General features: G+C 43.6%; 1 protein-coding gene across 3 annotated transcripts; it reads left to right on the top strand.

Annotated features, from left to right (window-relative positions):
* Nucleotides 1–170: 170 nt before the first annotated feature.
* Nucleotides 171–20,634, top strand: RAB9A (RAB9A, member RAS oncogene family). Of its 3 annotated transcripts, XM_058535446.1 has the most exons (4): nucleotides 171–310; nucleotides 14,952–14,988; nucleotides 16,316–16,346; nucleotides 19,525–20,634. In XM_058535446.1, the coding sequence occupies exon 4, from the start codon at nucleotides 19,556–19,558 to the stop codon at nucleotides 20,159–20,161; it is 606 nt and encodes a 201-aa protein (XP_058391429.1). In that variant the 5' UTR covers nucleotides 171–310; nucleotides 14,952–14,988; nucleotides 16,316–16,346; nucleotides 19,525–19,555; the 3' UTR covers nucleotides 20,162–20,634. The 3 variants fall into 3 exon arrangements, with proteins under 3 accessions (XP_058391429.1, XP_058391430.1, XP_058391431.1); XM_058535447.1 differs by lacking the exon at nucleotides 14,952–14,988; XM_058535448.1 differs by lacking the exons at nucleotides 171–310; nucleotides 14,952–14,988 and adding an exon at nucleotides 15,009–15,227.
* Nucleotides 20,635–21,747: the final 1,113 nt, after the last annotated feature.

Genomic DNA, 21,747 nt, shown 5'->3' on the forward strand with positions numbered 1-21,747 from the left:
AGTGGGCGAGGGCGGGGCGGACCGGGACCTCGAGGCCCCGCCTCCCCGGGCTCCATAATCTAGGCCCCGCCCCACCGCCACGGGCCCCGCCCCGCCTCTCCAGGGCTCCGCCGTCCAGGCCCCGCCCCGCCTCCCCGGGCCCCGCCCCGGCCTGTCGCCATGTTGTTCCCTCTGTGCTGGACGGGAGCAACTGGAAGCGCACACGGTTAGCGCCGCTGCCTCCTGCCCGCCAAGTCCCGAACCCTCTCTTCCTCGTTGCACCCAGACGGACCGGCCCGGAGCTCCCCGGCGTCCTCCGTGTGGCCGCGAGGTGAGCGGGGCGCGGACTCCCGTCGGGGCTGGGCGGAGACAGGGGTCGGGTGCGCGGGGCGTCAGGGCCTGAGGGAGCCCCGCGGGCGGCCTGGGCTTCGGGCAGCTGGGGCGGGGGGCGCGCGGGGCCTGCGCGGGTCACTCGTCCGCCCCGGGACGGGGGACAGCTTATCGCTCGCTGCCTCCTATTGACTGACGCAGAAGGAAAGAGGGGTTCCCACACCCACACACCCGGGGAGAGGGACTCACACCCAAACACGCGGGGACGCCCTGAGAGACGCCCAGACATCCGGGGGTAACACACACACACCTGGGAAAAGAAAGATCCACAAACAGGGACACACGACCACCCTGGGAAAGAGAGATCCGTGAACACCTGGGGACCCACACATAGCCAAACACCCAGGGAGAGAGAGACATACACGCAAACACCCGGGGAAACACACGCACAGGGAGAAATATACCCGTCACCCAGGGACACACCCAGACGCCCCAGCCCACCCAAACCAAACTCTACCCTCGAATGGTTAACGTAGAGAAAGCAAAGGCGCTCTCACAGTTTGATTTTGGTGACCTCTGACCCGCTGCCCAGGTGAGCGTTTGCTACTGTGTTCTGAGCACTCAGGTGAGGCGTTTGGAATGTAAAGCCACTCCTAGGGGCTGAAGGCGGTTTGGGGCGTTATCTGATTCAAACTCTGGCTAAGGTTTCCGAATTGTGTTCCTTTCTTTCTTCCAACTGACTACGTAAAGAGGCCGGATGAGAATTTTAAGTGCAGACCAGAGCTGTGGAGGTATTAGTTGGTTTTGTTGTTGGTGTTTTTTCTTTTTAAGTGATGACACATCCCGTGACCACGGTTCTTTTGAGGAATGACTTTTCTGCTGGGTTCCAAATTGTCACGTGACCATAATCTTTTTATAGAATTTCAGCGTCCTGAGAAAATCAATACACAGAATTTGATTGCTTTTTTAAAATTAAAAATTTTTTTTACATGTTTGTCTTTCTGTCTCTGGCACCTCTGTAATGGAAAAATCCCTAAATTTCCTGTAATCTCAGAAACTGTTCATTGGAGTAAAACTGTAGAGATGAAGGAAACCCAGAACTCTTCAGTCAGGGACTTGTAAGAAGAGTATTCTTAGTTTGTCTTTTAGAAGTGTCTGTTGAAGTCATCATCACTACTTGTCTAGAACTTTCAGTGACTTATTTAGATTCCCGAACCTAGGATGATGGTTTGGCAGTCTGGTGCTTTTTGTATTTTTGTGTAGACATTGTAGTAAATTCCTCTTGCTTATACTAAAAAGTTTCCGGCTTGTTGACTTGTTTATTTTGGAGTTTTGTGATTTGGGGATATTTTTGGTTTATCCTTTGTGAGGTTAGAGTAGCCCGAGGAAAACTAAGTTGAACATCATTGGCCTTGACTCCAAGCCGGCTTCTTGGAGAAATGCTTGGGAAATACTTTAGTGCTAGTTGCTCATTGCCAGCCTCTCTCTCTTTTCATTTCTTTCCATCTCAGCCACTTCTTCCATCTAGACTACAGTGCCCTGGAGGCCTGAAGATAGGTTCCTTTGGTTGTGGAAGTTAATTTTTAGCCTTCTCTCATTTCTTAGCATTTCTTGGGCAGCCACTCGGGCACTGGATGTTCTGTGCATGTAAATCCTGTAATATATCATTTCATTTAATTCTCACAACATTTCTGCGGTATTAGCTCCATTTTACAGATGAGGAATTTGCTGGAGTATAGGAGAAGTAGAACTGTTTCCCGTGGTCACACAGGTAGTGAGAGGGCAGAGCCAGGATTCAGTCAGGCCTGTGTGAGTTGAGAGGTGTAGTTCTCAACTGGGGAACATTTGACAATGTCTGCAGGCATTTTTTTTTTTTTTTGGGTGAGGAAGATTCGCCCTGAGCTAACATCCGTTGCCAATCCTCCTTTTTTTGCTTGAGGAAGATTGGACCTGAGCTAACATCTGTGCCCATCTTCCTCCATTTTGTATGTGGGATGCCACCAGAGCATGGCTGATGAGTGGAGTAAATCCGTGCCCGGGATCCGAACCCACGAACCTGGGCAGCCGAAGTGGGGCACACGGAACTTGAACCACTCAGCCACGGGGCCGGCCCCTCTGCAGGCATGTTTGGTTCACACCTGAGAGGGAGTGCTGCTGGCATCTAGTGGGTAGAGGCCAGAGATGCTGCTCAACATCCTACCATGCAGAGGACAAGCCCCCCACGGCAAAGAGTTGTCTGGCCCAATCTGTTACTAGTGCCAGGGCTGAGAAACCTTGCTTTACAGCAGTCTGTGTGACTCCAGAGGTAACGTTTCAGCACCTCTGTAATTCTTCAAATGCGATGCCGTTTTCCTATTTAGGATACCTCCCCATCGTTTGAAGAAAGAGCTGGGGGAAAAATTTGAGAACTTGAAGACGTTTCCCTTGACTAAGAGGCATATTCATTCATTTGAAAGATGAAGAAGTAAGCAAATAATTTCTGATAACAGAATCCTTTTTTTTTTTGTTTTAAGGCAAAAGTGTCAAAGAGAACTTGAGAGCCGTTCCGAGCCGTTCCGAGCCGTTGAAGTAGACTTAGGGAGTTTGCTTTCTGTATTATTCCAGTTGTCAACAGACATTTTCTGAGTATCCTGTGGGGCACTGATACGAAGCTGCTGGTGATATGAAGGGCAGTGGGCAGTCCCCACCTCCCCGAAGCTTCCAGTCTAATTACCATCATAACATCAGGTTTTGATTTTGTCCTAGAACAAAATTTATTGCCCGGGCTACTCAAAATCAGGGGCCAGGTATCATTAAAAACAAACAAACAAAACAGCTGCACACCCACACACAGGTACCTGTATCATGGCATTTACTGTGGGCGGACTTAAGTGGGGAAAAGTTGATGTGTTTTTGATAGCTTTGCAGGTTGACCACGTGTGACTGTTTACAAGAATCAAATCGAGAAGCCATTCTTGTTAAGCATAAAATTCTTCCTTAAATTTAGCCTCAGTAGACAAGAGTTATGTGTGCATTTTATCATTGAAATCAAGAAATAAATGATGAAATTTTTAAAAAAATGACTTTTGCATCACTTTCTTTTCTTTCTGGCATTTTCCAGCCTGTTTTCACCATGTCTAAGACTAGGCCCATCAGTATGTGTACTGCTTCATTCTGGTGGCAGATGTAACTATTAGGTGAACTTTGGGAGGGAGTAATTGAGAGGAGGAATCAAAAAGGGTTGGCTCTCTTTTTAGGAATTGCTGTGAAAGTGTTATTCATGCAGTCAACATGGCATCTTTTGTGGGTAGCTTTGCTTTTTGACTCATGTTGATGGATGCTGTGTTCTTTTTTAATGAATAGATTTCTCTGCCTCTTATCAGGAGTTGTCTGCTGTAGGGTAGAGGGGATGCTAAATTATACCCCTAAAAAGGATTGCTGTCTCGTGGGATGTAACAAAGGGATGTGTGTTGTTTCCTTACTGGAAGGGTTTTATTCTGGTAAGGGTCAAGAGGAATTGGTGCAGGAAGAACATCCACTGGCCTCGGAGGAATCGTGCTCAATCTGTAGTTGGCTTGCTACTCTGGCCAAGTTAGGTCACCACATTTCTTTCTTTGTATAATGAGAGGGTTGTACTTTAAAATCTATGAGATTATATGACACCAAGTAGAGACATCAGATTATTGGCTTCCAAGTAGTTCTGCCCCAGCTGGTAAACAGCAGGAGGAAATGAGCCAAATAGGAGAGGGAGGGGGAGGGGGGAAAGGGGGGAAGAGGGGGGAGGGGGGAGAGGGGGAGCGAGGGAAGGAGGGAGAGAGGGAGGAGAGAGGAGAGAGAGAAGTAGGTCATCAACAGAGAGCATTTATTAATCTGTGGGAGGTGAACTCACATAATGCCTCAGGGAGTTTGGAAAGCTGTGATGCCAATGAAAGGTCAGGATACCTGAGGGAGGAGACCTGGGGGACCCAGGTGTGTAGGTGGAGGGAGGCAAGGCCGCTGGCGGGGAGCCTGGGGCTCGTTAGATAACTCGGAGGAGAAATTTCTGTTTCCCAAAGTGAATCTTGATATTGTACATGTTGTGAAGTTGAGCTCTGGGTATTGCTACATTCTGGATTACTTCTTATTAATTTTTGACCATGGTGGGTACAGGGTTTAGAATGCTGTTGCTTATTATGAACATAGAGAGGAGGACTAGATGTAGATGCAGGTACGTAAGGTAACAGCTATGTCAGCATGAGCTTGAGAGAGAGGGTTATGTGTTTTGGAGGAAATATGGAAGTGAAGCAGGCAGTGGAGGCTTCACATTCTGGCTTCACCAAACCCGGCTCATTTCACAGGGGGGAGTCTGTGTCCAGACTCCACTTTTGTCAGAGCCCTGACACCTGACAAATGTATGCTATTGTTTGACAGGGGATGGAGAAACAGTATGGAACAACTTGATACATTCATTCAGTGGCCACATTCATTATCCAAGTGTGAAGGATAGATAGCAGAGCAGTTTAAACTAAGGAACTGAACTGTTAGTTCAGTGTAAACTGAACTGTTGTAATTCCAAGTTCTTGTGAATTAGAGTAGGTTTTTGGGTACAGAGGCTAAAATAGTTTCCAGAAGGTTAGTTCTCATAAGAGTGGTTGTGTTATCAGTGTTAGAGAAGCCTGAAAAAAGCCTTACAGATTTCTGTTTGTAGAACTTGCTATGTAGAACTCTAACAGGTAGAGGAGTGTGTAAATGATTTAACACGTTCAAAAAAGTTAGAACTTGCTGGGCTGCGGGATATAGCTAAGCAACTGCTCTAGTCTGTGCGGTGTTATGCTTGTGTGTTCAATCAGAGCAGTGATTAGATGAACATACCTGAAAATACATACATGGTTTAGTTGGAAGTTAGAACAACAGAAGAACTGCTTGAGGACCACACGTTGGTGAATGCAGAGCATTCTCTGGAGTGAGTTCCAGTATTCTTAAATAAAATTTCATAAATAGTTGTTTGGGAGCAAACAGCCGCCACCCTCATATCCTGTTCCACATTAATATGTGCACAGTACTTGATTTTTATCACACCAGGCCTGGAAAAGCCAGCTTCGCAAAGATATGATGTCATCGAAAGGAATGTGGTGCAATCTAACATTGAAACTGTGAACTCCCTCGAGCGCCAGTATGCATGGTGTCCTCCAAACGTCCGGGACCCATGTGGGTCCCTCAGAAATTTAAAATGGCCTGCCCTGCCCGTTTCCTGTATTTAAAATGGCCTGCCTTGCCCGTTTCCTGTGCAGATTTTCCCTTGATAGCCTCTCCCACCCTTCCCGCACACACTTCTTGAGGAAGGCAATCTGCTGGTGGAGAAAGGGGCCCCTGGGTGCAGAGGTGGTCATGGGGTCTACGGCCTTGTGGAGAAATCCTGTGCTTTCAGCACCGCTGGCCTGTCTCAGTAAGCGTCAGGTGCCCATGTGCTCTCTAGGGCCTGCGCTCTTCAGGTCTGCGGTGGAGAAAGTGGCTTTCTCATTGTTAGCCGCTTCTCGCTGAGTTAGGTTTCCTCGTCTCTTCAGTTTATCACTACTGGACCATTTGCTTTCCATCCTTTCAATGTTGTGCTGTCTCTCAGCTACAATCAAGAGTTGTTCCTTCTTGTCCTTTTTGGCTGTGTAGATTTCTTAGACCTTTTCTGTGGTTTGGTGGGAGTAAAGTTAACACATTTGACCTGCCCTGTTTAGTTAGACCGGGGAAAGTTATTTAATCTTTGTGAACTAGTGTTTATTGATCTATAAAACATGGGTGATAGTGTCCAACTTGCAGGTGATTTGAAGGTGCTATGTGCCAGACACTTAGTAGATATTCAGTAAACAGTGGTGGCTAATGTTATTACGGTCACAGCATTTGTTATTGAGCAAACAAGACAGTGGCAATAGGTAGGGAGGGAAGTGGACACGTTTCTTGTGTGGGTGAATGAAGTGGGGAAGACAGAAGGAGACAGATTTTGGAAATGGGGAAAAGAATTAGCTTGGTTTTAGATGTGTTGAATTTGAACTGCCATCAGGATACCAGATGAACATATTGTAAAAGGGGTTGGATTCTCGTCTGGCCCGCCAAGGGATGGGAGGGTGGAGGTGGACTTTAGGAATCACTGGGTTTTATATCCCAGGGAGATATGGTTTGGGAAGAGGTAAGGGCTTTAACCTTGCAATATACCTACTTTAAGAGCTTGTTAGAAAAGGGCGCCATCTAGGTTACAGAAAGCTAAGAGAGTGCGGGGGAGAGAAAGCGGAACCTATTGCCAGAGTTGTTTAATGGACGATTAAGTGGGAGGCATTTTCAGAGCCCCTGCCAGACTGTTTAGACCTTGTAGAGGCAGTAATGGTGGCTGAGTCCTAGCTAAGACTTGAAGGTCCCACCTATGCCTACAGCTAGAGGTGTGATACTTTGCAAGACCCTTTCCCAGTTGGGCTTCCATTACTTTATTTGTTTAAAAAAAGCCTTGAGTACCCTTCTGAGATTTTATGTCATGTACATCCAGACAAATGGCTATATCTGAGAGAATTCACTCTCTACTAGGTGGGGCTCCAGTGTGGACATTGGTCAACCATGAGGGTGTTTTCTAGAAGCATACACAGTTGAAGTCCTAAGAGAAGCGCTTTTCTCTTTATTTACTTGAGGGCTGCGTTTGCCTTAGGGCATTTAGATGAGGGCTGTGGAGACACCCTTGGATTGGCCATTAGGAGGTCTCTGGTGACTTCTGACCTTCAAGGGGATGGAGGGGTTTGGAGCCTGGGTATAGTGAGAGGTGTGGAGGGTTGATCAGGCATAGAGGTGAAATGGGTAGTGATGGCAGAGTAAGTTTGGGCTTGGAAAGCTTTTAGTAAGCAAAGTCAGCTTCAGTACCTTTGTGGGGGCAAACTGGGACATCGTTGATGGAGAAGTGAGATGAGGTAAACTTTCTGGAAAGCTACCTGCAGTGCTCTTACATTTCTTCTCATTTTGACCTGGTGACAACTTCCCTGCAGAATGGGAGCTTCTAATCTAGTTGAGTCCTATATGTCAGACGTATAGCTGTCTTCTTGAAATATATCGTCTTGAGACATCCTCACTCCTCTTACTTAATTTCTCTAACAGCCAAGAAGTTCTCCTTTGCTGTGACTCCATGCCTCCTGGGCCACATTTGTATACTAACTCTTCCTTGAGTTATGTGCAGGTTCTCCAGCCCTCACCCTTTTCTGCTCCAAATTAAAGAGCTTGAAGAGAGGGGTCAGAACCAATGCTCCCTTATGTTACAGCAGATCATTGCAGATCATATTTAATTTGTGTTTTGCTGCTTTAATATATTTTTCTAACATGCATATTCAAATTCATTTCTTTGACAACGTGTTCTTCCTGAAATACCCAGCTGTAATTCCCAGTATTCCTGTCTTGTGACCTTTATCCATTTCTTTGCATTTTAATTCCGTCTCCCAAAGTGCAACCTTAAACTATCCCCATTCTTTTCGTTATTGTCAAGCATTTTAAGTGCCTTTTACAGGTAAGTGTCTTATTACAGGTAGATTTATGCTTGTTCCTTTTAAGGACCTCATTAAGCAAAACAAAGAACAAAATGTTATCCTCGCTTCCAGGATTAGCAGTTTCCTCTGAGTGTGTTCACTGTACCATCACAGTTCGTGGTCATAAGTGTAATATTAATAAAGTCTCACAGGTGAGGGAGAGAAGGGGGAAATAGTGATGCCACGTAAAGATGAAAGTCTTGAGGGTGTTATGAGCTACACAAATGGATCACATGTAATATATGAATGATGCAGACATGTACTGATCATTTCTTGAGGTCCATATTCCTTTAAGAATCTGATGAAACCTTTTTTACTCTTTCCAGAGAACAGCTCAAGCACACACACTTCCATCCATACACTCATCCTTATTTTACCTGTGATTCAAGGAGGTGCATTTTCCCCCTGTAGCTCCTTCGTGGCCTCCCAATTAAGCACACTCTATACTTGCACTGTCCAGTACAGTACTCATGTAGCAGTTTAAACTAATTAAAATTAAAAATTCAGTTCCTCAGTTGGACCAGCTACATTTCAAGTGCTCAGTAGTCACATGTAGTTAGTGACTACCATATCGGACAGCACAGATATAGAACATTTCCATCATTGCAGAAAGTTCTGTCAGGTCATGCTGCTCTATACTTTCAGGATGGTTGGTTGGTTTATTTATTTATTTATTTTTGTGAGGAAGATCAGCCCTGAGCTAACATCCATGCTAATCCTCCTCTTTTTGCTGAGGAAGACCGGCTCTGAGCTAACATCTATTGCCAATCCTCCTCCTTTGTTTTTCCCCAAAGCCCCAGTAGATAGTTGTATGTCATAGTTGCACATCCTTCTAGTTGCTGTATGTGGGATGCGGCCTCAGCATGGCTGGAGAAGCGGTGCGTCACTGCGCGCCCGGGATCCGAACCCTGGGCCGCCAGTAGCGGAGCGTGTGCACTTAACCGCTACGCCACGGGGCCGGCCCCCAGGATGGTTTAAGATTTCGTTCCTTAACCAAATCTGTTTTTTCTCCTCTCTTCTCCCTTCCCACTCTCTCCACCACTATTAATGATTAGTTAGTATACCTAAGTACAGAGGTGCCTTGTTTTGAGCAAAATCGAGAGTATATATTTTTTAAAAGTTTAATTAGATGACTCATCTCCAAAAAAGAATACTTATTGAAACGGGTTCTTGAAATAGGGTGAGCTGCTCTGACATCGTGATAGCGTGGTTTAATTTACAGTGTTCTCCTTCTCTAGCTCTCTGTCTGTGAACATGCTCAGTGGTCAACTAGATAATTTATTTCATCTGACAAGTTGTGCCTCCAAGTTGGTCTATTCCTATGGTACTTTGCTTAATTCTTCCCTTTTTTTTTTTGTTGATTTCTTGCTGTAGAGATAGCACCCATTAGACTTAATAACTTCCTTGACTTGCTTCTTGCTCATACATTTCAGCAAGACAAGCAGGAAGGCTGGAAACAAAAAGGGGAACTAATTAGGCTAAGTGAGACACGCTGATAATAGGATATAAGGAAATAAAAAAAGCATCCTTGGTTAGTTTCTTTGAGTCTCAGTTTCTCAAGCTATGAAATAAAATGCAGTAAGAGGTATGTCTCTAATTAGGATATTCGGGGTAGATGCAAAAGGAACGTGTGATTTTGAAAAAAAATCTGTTCCTAAATTTAAACCAGGAGTGATAAATTCAATTTAAGTGAGGACTCTAGTCAAGAGCTTACAGAGTATGTGTTTCAAAATCTGAAATTTTGAGAAAAGCAGTTTACAGACCCAGCCTACTCTCCCTTTGGCAGCTTATTAGAGGAATGTTGTCGTTTTTCACCGTTTGCCAGCTCCCTGTGGCAGTCAATAGTACTTATTTTACAGTGGTTTTCTCATTAGACTTGCAAGTAGGAATCAATTTTTTTGCCCCTTCCTGCACATTTTAATAGACCTCAAAAATAGAATGGGGGAAGAACTGATTGAACAAAGAGACAAAGAATTCTAAGTGTGGAAAGTACAAATAGAAAAATAAGAAAAGAATAACAAAACTAAAGGAGGAAGTAATTTATGTTTTTAATTTAGCATTTATTTGCTTCCTGACCATATGTCAAGTTTTGTACAAGATGTTGTAGAACAAAAAAAGGACAAATGAGTGGATCAAATTAAGTATTGTGTGTCCCTCCCAGGGAGTTGACATTGTAATTAGGAAGTAGACACATACGCAACTGACAGTGGTTAGAGCCTAAGTGAATGAGACCTATAATAGACGTGGAAATGATTATGAGTGAAGAAGAGAGAAGGATTAGGTTTCTGGGGGTGGCCATAGAAGACTTCTTGGATGAGGTGATCTGAACTAGGCCTTTGGATGACTAGGCTTTTCATAGCTGTTGCGGTGTAGGGAGGGGCCTCCCAGGCCGCAATAAGGGCCTGAGCAAAGGCTGGACAGTAAATGTCTGTGATGGGTGTGGAGATGGTGAGTTGTAGGAATATAATTGGGACAGGCTTGTAAGCAGGCTTGGACAGCTTTTTGAATGCCATGCTCAAAACCTTATATAATAAAAATAATGAAGAAATAAACGGCTTAGTTATCTGTAAGAATGGAGGCAATTAGATCCATGACCAATAAAAAATGTCTACCTTTAATCCATACAAACATTTCTGTTAGAGATTTATATTCTCCATGCTTGGCTGTGCCTTCCCCTTGATTTATTGTAGTACTCGGCTTTGGGAGCCAGCAAGGGGTTGGAGAAGGCCAGAGAAAAGGGTACTGGTAAACTATCTGGTAAACTATCCATAAACAATTGATAGTGCAATAAAAGTACACAATAGAAAAGTTGGAAGAGAGCGTTATGAAAAGGAAAGTGTTGACACACAGTGCTCTCTTTTTCTCTTTAGTTTTGAGGTATCTGCTGAGAACATGGTTCATTTTCTTTCTTGCCAGTGACCTACTTATCCAACTGCCCATTCACATTAGTGTGTGCCATACACAACATGTGTGGGTGCCAGCACATGGTATTGTCATCCTCGGGTAGTATCTCTTGTGCTGTAACTGGTTTATTTAAAAGAACACTGCTGAAGGGACAAGGAGATCACTTGTGGCTCTTTGTAAATCTGATTTTGGGGTCTTACTGCTAATTCTTAGGCCATATATATTTATGTATGTGTGTGTATCTATAAATACGTATCTATATTCTTTAGATATAACTCATATACCATAGAATTCACCCTTTTAGACGTATACAATTCAGTGGTTTTTAGTATATTCACAAAGTTGTGCAACCATCACTACTATCTAATTCTAGAATGTTTTTTATTTATTTATTTATTTTTATTTTTTTTCCCCCAAAGCCCTAGTAGATAGTTGTTATGTCATAGCTGCACGTCCTTCTAGTTGCTGTATGTGGGACTCGGCCTCAGCACGGCCGGAGAAGCAGTGCGTCAGTGTGCGCCCGGGATCCGAACCCAGGCCGCCAGCAGCAGAGCGCACTCACTTAACCGCTAAGCCACGGGGCCGGCCCAAATTCTAGAATGTTTTTATCACACCCCCCCTCCCCACACCCAAAAGAAACCCTGTACCCATTAGCATCACTCCCCATTTACTTCTCCCCCCCATTCTCTGGAACCACGAATCGGCTTTCTGTTTATGGATTTGCCTATTCTGAAAATTTCATATAAATGGAATGATATAATATGTGAGCTTTTGTGTCTGGCTTCTTTCACTTATGTTTTCGACATTCATCCATGTTGTATCAGTACTTCATTTTTATGGCTGATTAATCTTCCCTTGGATGGATATGGCACATTTTGTTTGTCCATTCATCAGTTGATGGACATTTGGGTTGTTCCCACTTTTTGGCTGCTGTGAACATTCATGTACAAGTTTTTGTGTGGACATATGTTTTCATTTCTCTTAGGTATATACCTAACAGAGGAATTGCTGAGTCATATGGTAGCTCTATGTTTAACTTGTTGAGAAACTGCCAGGCTGTTTTCCATTATCATTGCACCATTTTACATTCCCACCAGCAGTGTATGAGGGTTCCAGTTTCTCCACATCCTCATCAGCACTTGTTATTGTTTGTCTTTTTGATTATAGGCATCCTAGTGGGTGTGAAGTGGTATCTCATTGTAGTTTTGATTTGCATTTCCCTACTGGTTAACGATGTTGACCATTTTTAAATTGGGTTATTTGTTTTTTTATTGATGACTTGTAAGAGTTCTTTATATATTCTAGATGAGTCCCTTATCAGATGTATGGTTTGCAAATAGTTTCTCCCCATTCTGTGTGTTGTCTTTTCACTTTCTTGACGGTATCCTTTGAAGCACAAAAGTTTTTTATTGTGATGAAGTTCAGTTCATCTATTTTTTCTTTGGTTGCTTGTGTTTTTGGTGTCATAATGAGTTATTTTTAATATAATCTGAGTTACAGAAAAATTTAGGAAGCCATTGTCCTTGAGGTCTGGTGGATAGCAGTATTTGAAGAAAATTTAAAAGAAAACGATTTCCGTTTCGTTTTAATTGCAGCAGTCAGTCAAGCTAGGCTTTAAGTGAAAATGAAGCTTTAAAAAATATTTCTGATATTAAAAAAAATTATGACTTTTCAACCAAATCAGAACTTTGAAGATTGAACTTGGTATTGATTATTCTGAGTTTTCTTGCACACTTTAATATAAACTTGTAAGCTTTTCCGTGGTATGATCACGGTGTGCATACTATTTGGGTTTATCACTCAGTGTATTTCTACAGTCCCATGTCTCTGTGACTCCTCAAGGCATGCAGAGCATCCCCCAATTAGGCATTTAGGTCATTTCCGTTTGCCCCACTGTGAACATTTTCGCAAATTTTCTTTTTCTTTCTTTTTGAGAGAAGATGGTTTTAGAATGGTATGGGGATGTACTTTTTGGTATAGTCTAGAAAATTGACAACTCAGGGAAAAGTATGGGCATTTTTATAATGGTATAATACGTTTCCGTGTAACTGTATCTTTTTAGAGAGCATATTTGATTTTTATTAGACATAATAAGCAGGCCTAGTTCAGTATTACCTCTGCGCATGGAGGTCTGTGCAGGGTGTGTTAGGGGCACAGGGGCAGGGGCTTCAGTGGGAGATGAGGTCTGGCTGCATCTACAGGGGTGAGCAGGAGTTAGCCAGGTAGGAAGAGGAGGGGTTCAAAGGGAGCGAGGTGAAGCATGGAGCCACAGAGTGAGTGTCTTACTGCAGGATCAAGTATGAGGCCCAACCGCCGTGATTTTCAATCCCAAAGCCGGCTGACACCATAGGTAGTGGAGAGGGATCGCAAGAGCACCCTGGAAGCTCTGCTTGATGCCTTCCTCCTCTCCTCACCACAGCCCTTACTTTTCTGGACTCCACATCTGATCGGGTTGCCTGCTGCTGAAGCTATTTCAGGGTTCCCCTCAGTGCGAGGGTATAGGCAGAAATCTTTCTCTTGGCTTCTAAGGCCCTGCCCGGCTCCAGGCCTCTCCCTCCAGTCCCATCTGCACAGCACTCTCCTTTCTCTCGGGGCTCCAGGTGCTCGGACCTTCCTTGGGCTCTCCCAGTACATGCCAGGCTGCTCCCATTTCCTGGTTCAGGCTCCCTCCCCTCTGCTCGCAGTTTCCTCCTCCTGCTGCTGAGCTTAGCCTGTGGTCAAATCTCCCTCCCTACAGTGGAATCAGACCTTGGTGAGGCTGCGTTCTAAGGACAGCATGGGCTGAAATGATCCTTGAGACTTTGCTTTGGAGCAGCCCCCGCTGGAACCTGGTGTATGGTCTCTCACTAACACAGTTGAACACAGCCGTTTTCCTCTGGTGTTGGAAGTTATCACTTTTTCTTTAACTGAGTGGCAGGTGAAGTTGCTGGCTGTGTTAGAGGATCGTGTTGTATGAAAATAAAGTCCCCCTGATGGCTGGAATCACACGCAGCTCCCTGAGATGATCCGTGAGGTGCTTACCCCAGGGTCCTGGGTGTGCCTGAGGGAGCCGCAGGTTTACACAGCGCACCTCGCCTTCGCCCTCACAGAGGGAGACACGGGCAGGCGCCCTGCGCTGTTTAAGCTGTTCTTTGGTTTGGGCTGAGTGTGAATTGTTGTACTCTGTACCACATACCTCTCATTGGTAGCCCTTGCCACAGTTGTAAGGCACATGATTGTCATCTCCCCCAACTACAAGCTCCACAAGGCAGGGACAGGGCGTGGCTCGCATCCTCAGTGTCTGGCACAGCGGAGGCACTCACTGAGTGCTTGTTGAAAAACTGCCGTCCCGCCCGCTCTGCGGAAAGCGAGGCTTCTGGGGAGTGCTGCAGAGTTCTGCAGACACTGATGCACAGTTCATTTCAGACGTGTGGACACTACCGACACTCAGATAAAACTTAGGCACGCTCATGTGTGCTTTCTGCTACATGCCAATGGATCAACTATGACTAGTTCCATCAGGGTAACTTGTTTTTGTGCAGATCTTGAAACAAAGCAAGCAGTTGAAAGACTTACCATTGCCACTGCTTATTTTCCGTATACCTGTGACAGCAACAGGGAAACCCTCAGAAATCAGTGCAAACGTGGCTGAGCATAGTGGGTTCACTGCTGGGCTTTAGAGCAGTCAGTCGGCCGCATTCAGACCTCACCCCCACCTTTTACTGGCTGTGTGACCTGGAGAAAGGTGTGTAGCCTCTCTGATCAGTGTCATTTGTAGTATAGGGCTAATGAGAGACGTGTGAGGAGTGAATGCGGTGGAGCCGAGTAAATGGCTTACAGGACTCAGTCAACGTTGGCTGTGTAGTTGTCATCATTATTATTTTATCTTTAACCCCAAGTGTCAAGATTTTGGAGAGTCTCTTTTTTTTATTGATTGAGTTTATAAGTTAAGTCTCGCAAAATTTATAAGCCCCACAAAACTGCCCTGTGCTTTAAAAAAGCAGGGGAAGGGAGTTGGAACCCTTTGCTTTAGCCCGAGAGAGGTTAGCACAGCCCCGAGTAGTCGGCTCTGGGAAGCCTTCACATGGAATTCGATCCTTTGGCTAAGACCCTTGGGCTTCCCGATGTCTCCTGCATAGTCCTCTCATCTGTTCTACCCATGACTCTCAGTGAAATTTTATGTAAGAAATGGTCATAAAAGAAACCTTTCTGCAAAACTGCCAGTCAAGACTTCTTCGTGTCTTCATTCCACAGAAACTTTCTGCACTCCTGTAATGAGCGTGGTGCTGGGGTGAGTGTTGTCCCTGTCGACTGAATCTTCCCAACTGCCCCACGAGATGCGTACTGTGGTCGCCATTGTCCCGTGAGCTTCAGGATGTCAAGTAGCTTGCCCACGGGTCTGCGCTCCTGGACTTTGGCAAGAGCGGCTTCTATTTGGTCACAAGAAAATTTTCCCCTCTGCCTTGGCTGCCTGGAAGCTTCACGACACTCTGTGCTGCTGCTGCCTTAGCCTCACTTTTCCTGTGTGGGGTTGGTGCCCCTCCCTCATGTGGCTCTTCTTTTTCCTTGTTTGTTCGCTGTATTTTATTCTCTGGGGTGTGATTATTCTAAGCCTCTCAAAATTTGGGCAAATTTTGAAGAATGAATGAAACATTTTACATTTCATCTTTTTTTTTTTTTTTTTTGTGAGGAAGATCAGCCCTGAGCTAACATCCATGCTAATCCTCCTCTTTTTGCTGAGGAAGACCGGCTCTGAGCTAACATCTATTGCCAATCCTCCTCCTTTTTTTCCCAAAGCCCCAGTAGATAGTTGTATGTCATAGTTGCACATCCTTTACATTTCATCTTAACAAAATTTTACAGCTGTCTGAGTCTTAGAAAAGAAGGATGGGCAGGTGAGAAACTTTTTGAAAAAACAAGGATTAAAGTGCAGTATTAGATTCTAGGACTTTTTTTTTTTTTTGGTGAGGAATATTGGCCCTGGATGAACATCTGTTGCCAATCTTCCTCTTTTTGCTTGAGGAAGATTAGCTCTGAGTTAACATCTGTGCCAACCTTCCTCTATTTTGTATGTGGGACGCTGCCACACCTGGGATCCAAACCTGTGAACCCTGGGCCGCCTAAGTGGAGCGCATGAACTTAACCACCATGCCACTGGGCCGGCCCCTAGGACATTTTTTAGGCTGAGAAAGGTCATGGACAGCTTTCAGGTGTAGTTTTCCTTTTAAGTTAAGAATCTAGCTGCAAATAGAAGTCAGATATTTCTTTCCCATTTTAATTCTTGTTTTTTCTATTAAAATTATGAAAACAGGGGCCGGCCCGGTGGCGCAAGCGGTTAAGTGCGCGCGCTCTGCTGCGGCGGCCCGGGGTTCGCTGGTTCGGATCCCGGGCGCGCACCGACGCACTGCTTGGCAAGCCATGCTGTGGCGGCGTCCCATATAAAGTGGAGGAAGATGGGCACAGATGTTAGCCCAGGGCCGTCTTCCTCAGCAAAAAAAGAGGAGGATTGGCGGATGTTAGCACAGGGCTGATCTCCTCACAAAAAAAAAAAAAAAAAAATTATGAAAACAAATTCACTGTACATTGCTAAGGTGAGCTTTCTAATTTTTTCTTTGCAGATAATGATGATGCTTGAACTGAATAATTAAGGTAAGATTTATGACCTATGTAGTGTGCTTTTCTGACTCAAGATTTCCTTGTAGAATTTAGTTGAATTGCTAAAGTCATGTTTTAACCTTGGTAAAGATTTTTGCCTCGGGGCGATCATTCCTAACTGGAGTATAAAAGACTTCACATTACATTTTAAGGTAAGTTCTGAAAATAACATAGCAGAATAGCTTTATTCATTCAGCTTATACTAAGGAAGTTACAAAGGGTTTTACGGTTTTTAGATAAGAAAAAGGGAATCATTTTTAATGTCCATAAGCTGATTATGGTTATGTTAGTGTATGGATTGCATGAAGCTAGCTTTTGTTAGAGTCAATGGGAAGTAAGATGGTTTGTATAATTATCCATATCACCATGTATGTTTATATACAACTCTGCAGTTAGAGAAATGTTTGTGTGTTTATTAGTTTTAGCAAATGCCAACATACTCCCAAATAGGATGTCTGGGAGGCTTCAAATTATAGATGGGAAATGCAAAAAATTGTACCCTATTTCCTAGTGTATGGGTCTAGCACACGTCAAATTTGTTTGATCAGAATAATGGCACAAACTAGGAAATCCCGCATTATTATGAAAGAAGAAAGGAACTATCAAAGTGTCCGATAAAATTATAAATGACAAATGCTAAGGAATTTCTAAAACTTAATTTGGTAGATGTATGCAACCAGTCATCTGGGTGGAGGTTGTTAGATTGCATAATCTGGTTTATATTTGAACCTAACAATCCAGTGCTGTACAATACAACTTTGTCTGGTAAGGCAGTTAGAGACTTATTAAAATACTGGGCTATATGATAGACTAGAATTATGCACATCTGTTACACCCTCATAACACAACATGGAACTTTTGTGTTTACGTATCTTAAAAATTATGTGAAAGGAGCATCCTTGGGATGGGGGCTGCTGGGGAAGGTTCCCAGTACTGGTGATGACCGTGCTGAGCTGTTGTGAGAGCTCAGCAGTTAGTTAGGTGAAGGGGGGTGGGATCACCAGCAGAGGGAGCAGCATGTGCCAGGGCGAAGGGCAAGGGAGAAAGTGCGAGCTGAGCAGGTAGAACTGAATTTCAGTTCATCTGGGCATTTCCGAATGACTGAAGCCAGAATGGGGAGCGGGGCCAGGTGTTTTGCCTTAGGAGTTGGACTTAGACCTGAATCTCTAGAGAACCACTGGAGAATGGTAAGGAAGGGAGCATTAGACAGATGCTTTCCCTGTGTCACAATAGTTGGTGTGCTTTTTTGGTTTTGTTAGTCTTTTTTCTATAAGTTGAAGTTGTTTAAGCAAGATTGCAAAGAATTAAACAAAGGAACCAACATTGTTACCTCTGTCAGGAAATTAAGGGGCTTGAGATTGTTTCAGTTTCCTCTCTGACATAATTTAGTCTGGGCATTGGGCAGAGTGATCCATTGGAAGTCAAAAAAGTCTCCAAGAGGTATGTCCTTTGATTGCCTCACACTTTTGTTAGCCAATTTAAATTGTATTAATTATAACAGTAATTACTGTAGTAGTAATTTAAAAGAGCCAGTAAGAGTTAGGGACAAGTTGCTACAGGTTTTACTAGAATAGTGTAGCACATAGTTGGAAATGCAGAATTCTTACACATTACAGCAAGTGTTCAATTACATTGTACTGGGTCACTTTTGCATTTCTCCAGGAGATAGCCAGCTAATGTTTACTGCAGTGATTTTGCAAATTCATCCTAGTCAATGCAGCAGCTACTGTTCATATTTTTATTAGTTTCCCATTGAGGGATTCACAGTATCTACTTTGATGTTAATTACCATTTTGCTCTAGAGCTGTGCTAATACAACTATTGGCTCTTTAAACGTGGCTATTTAAATTAGTTACAATTAAATAAAATTTAAAATTCAGTTCCTGACTTCTTCCAGCCACATGTCAAGTGCTCAATAGCCACATGTGGCTAGTGAGTACAGGTGGAGGACATCTCTGTCGTCGCAGAAAATTCTGTTAGACCGTGCTACTCTAAAGGTTATCTTCTTTTATAAATGTTAATATACTTAAAAGCCATTTAATACTGAAATATTTACAGATTAAATGATATAATTTGATTCAAAATAACTGGGGAGAAGGGAGAATGGGGAATTATGGAGGAAACAGGATTTGCCATAAGTTGATAATTGGTGAAGCTAGGTTTAGGGTCCATGTGGTTTCATTATATTATTCTCACCATTCAGAAATTTTGTGTATGTCTGAAATTTTCCATAATAAAGAATTAAAACAGAAGCCTTAAATAGGAACAGTGCTCCCACCAGCACTTAGAAGTAACTGTCTGTAAATGGGCATCTGCAGTCCCACCCTGCACAGGCTGGTACCTGTGGTGTAGAAAAGTTTTTAATCCTGCTCCAGGGCTTCCCCTAAAGGGTACGCATAGTACCACATATTTGTTTAAGGTTTCTCTCATTCCCCCTCAAAACACACAAGTAACAGCACAAGCTCACATTTGTTAAGAGTTTGAGCTGCCCAAATGAGTCTTGTGGGTAGAACTTGCTAGATTACAATATTATATTAAAAATTCCATTGCTGCTGTCATTAATTTTACAAACTCAAAATAGTGTTCCTGATGAAGAGAATAGAGTCCATTTATTCAGTGGTTGGCTTCTTTTTGTTCACAGCCAGATCAGTAAGCTTCTGTCCCTGGTTTCCTGGTTACCAGCTCCTATGGTGATAGCATTGGAGGAAAGAAAGCGGGGATCACTGAGAAAACCCTTGGCATGAGAGGAAAGCCATCAGTGAACACTGTCACTGTGCCACCAAAGGGTTGTTTGAAGTTGTTACAGAAACTTGCCTACTTCGGTCTCCTACTGCATCTCTAACAGATGGTGGCAGGGCTTATTGTGAGTAGAGAGGAACGTTTGAGAGCAAGGTCTTTGGGGTCAGACTTGGCTTTGAGCGCCAGCTTCAGTCAGCTGTGACCCAAGGATGGAGAAGAGTGAGCCCTCACTTAGGGAGTAACGGTAGGGTAGTGCCTGGAGCACGGTTGGGTGCTCAGTAAATGAGCACAGTAGCTCTTGCTATTAGGTATTCCCTGTGCAGAAAGGAATTGGGGCTCTGTGTTTTATTTCCCTTAAATGCTGATATTCATAGAATCATGTAGAGCAGTGTACAGGTCTAAAGGAATGTAATGGTACCTTTTTATTTTGCAGGGTTCTGAAGTCAAGGATCTTGAGATTAATAATGGCAGGGAAATCATCGCTTTTTAAAGTAATCCTCCTTGGAGATGGTGGAGTTGGGAAGAGTTCTCTAATGAACAGATATGTGACTAATAAGTTTGATGCCCAGCTTTTCCATACAATAGGTGTGGAATTTTTAAATAAAGATTTGGAGGTGGATGGACATTTTGTTACCATGCAGATTTGGGACACTGCAGGTCAAGAGCGATTCAGAAGCCTGAGGACGCCATTTTACAGAGGCTCTGACTGTTGCCTGCTTACTTTTAGTGTTGATGATTCTCAAAGCTTCCAGAACTTGAGTAACTGGAAGAAAGAATTTATATATTATGCAGATGTGAAAGAGCCCGAAAGCTTTCCTTTTGTGATTTTGGGGAACAAGATTGACATAAGTGAACGGCAAGTGTCTGCAGAAGAAGCCCAAGCCTGGTGCAGGGACAACGGCGACTATCCTTACTTTGAAACAAGTGCAAAAGATGCCACGAATGTCGCAGCGGCCTTTGAGGAAGCGGTACGAAGAGTGCTTGCTACCGAGGATAGGTCAGATCACTTGATTCACACAGACACGGTCAGTCTGCACCGAAAGCCCAAGCCTAGCTCATCTTGCTGTTGATCATGAGAGAGGTCGCCCATGTGTTCTGACCAACTCACACATATACACAGATAAACACAGGGTGGAGAGGAGAAGCAGTGTTTGCAGCAATGGATCCTGTACTCATAACATTAAACTAACCATGTTGCTGCTTCATTAGCGGGTGGGAGAAGGGACACGTCCACTCATGAAGAATCTATTTACTCAATAATGGCACCTTACATTTATAATTTGTAACGGTTGTCTAATAATGTTTAATTTAAATATGTAAGTTACAGAGCTAATAAATGAGATGACCAAGACTTCAATTATAATTAAAACAGAACACTTGAATATTCTAGAAGTTATTGTTTTTTTCCCGGGAAAATGGAGAACTACTTTTTATATGTGTATATTTTTATGTCATTAGCATTCGGTTCCTGGTTCAGGGAAAAAATTTCCTAAAGCAATAATGTTAGATATTAAAGATTAAAATTTAACGCCTTTGCACTGCAGTTATTTGATTGACTACTTCTTCATTTTCTTTAAAATTATTTACGTGTTCATGCTTTCATTCTGCATATCAGAGTTGATCTCACTGGTAATCACTCATCATTTGTGTGCCACACATGCGCCCTCCCTCCAACACAGCAGCCAGTTTTATCACTCTAGAGGAAATACTAAGGATTGTACTTTCTGTGAGGGCTAATGAAGACATCTTTATATCTGGTCATGTATTTATTTAGTGTCTTCTCGATCACTGAACATTGTTTAGTGATTTGCTTTCAAGGAGATTTTCTGTCATCCTGCTGCGATAACCGGACTTGCTGATAAAGCCAATTGTGTTCTTTTGTGAGTAGAGCTCATGTGCTGCGCCATTCGTGCTGATCCCATCCTACAGCGGCAAACTAACACCTAGACTGCATGTTAGTGAGGACGGACCCCTTGACTGTGGAGTGCTGGGTTATCAAAGGACATGCATGGGGGGACATCATGCAGGAGGGGTACATTTTGAAAAACTAGATTGCTATATTTCTCTCCCTGGCCTCTCATTGGGAACTACTGAAAAAGAATATCATTACAGTAGGCTAAACTTTTGAAAGTCTAATTTCCTAACATAACAATTTGGCTATGAGCAAAACATTTTAACATATTAAATGTGGGGAAATTAAATCTCTTCATAGTCTCTTAGAAAGAGATGTAGTTTTTTTTTTTTTTAAAGATTTTTATTTATTTATTTTTTCCCCCCAAAGCCCCAGTAGATAGTTGTATGTCATAGCTGCACATCCTTCTAGTTGCTGTATGTGGGACGCAGCCTCAGCATGGCCGGAGATGCGGTGCGTTGGTGCGCGCCCGGATCCGAACTCGGGCCGCCAGCAGCGGAGCGCACACACCCAACCGCTAAGCCACGGGTCCGGCCCTGAGATGTAGTTTTTGTTATTTATAATCATCCCCCCCAAAAAACCCTAATCCTTCATCGAAAAGACAAAAAGGAATCCAACGTTAACAAATTGGTGTATATTGTATATTCTTCCTTTTTTTCTCTAGGGGACTTGCTTTTTTTTTTTTTTTTTTTTTTGTGTGAGGAGATCAGCCCTGAGCTGACATCCGCCAATCCTCCTCTTTTT

Source organism: Diceros bicornis, chromosome X (genome assembly GCF_020826845.1).
Source record: "Diceros bicornis minor isolate mBicDic1 chromosome X, mDicBic1.mat.cur, whole genome shotgun sequence".
In the NCBI taxonomy this organism is placed as follows: domain Eukaryota; kingdom Metazoa; phylum Chordata; class Mammalia; order Perissodactyla; family Rhinocerotidae; genus Diceros; species Diceros bicornis.

Bases quoted from the DNA above. Each gene is read 5' to 3' on its own strand.
- RAB9A (XM_058535446.1), top strand. From the start codon at position 19,556: ATGGCAGGGAAATCATCGCTTTTTAAAGTAATCCTCCTTGGAGATGGT.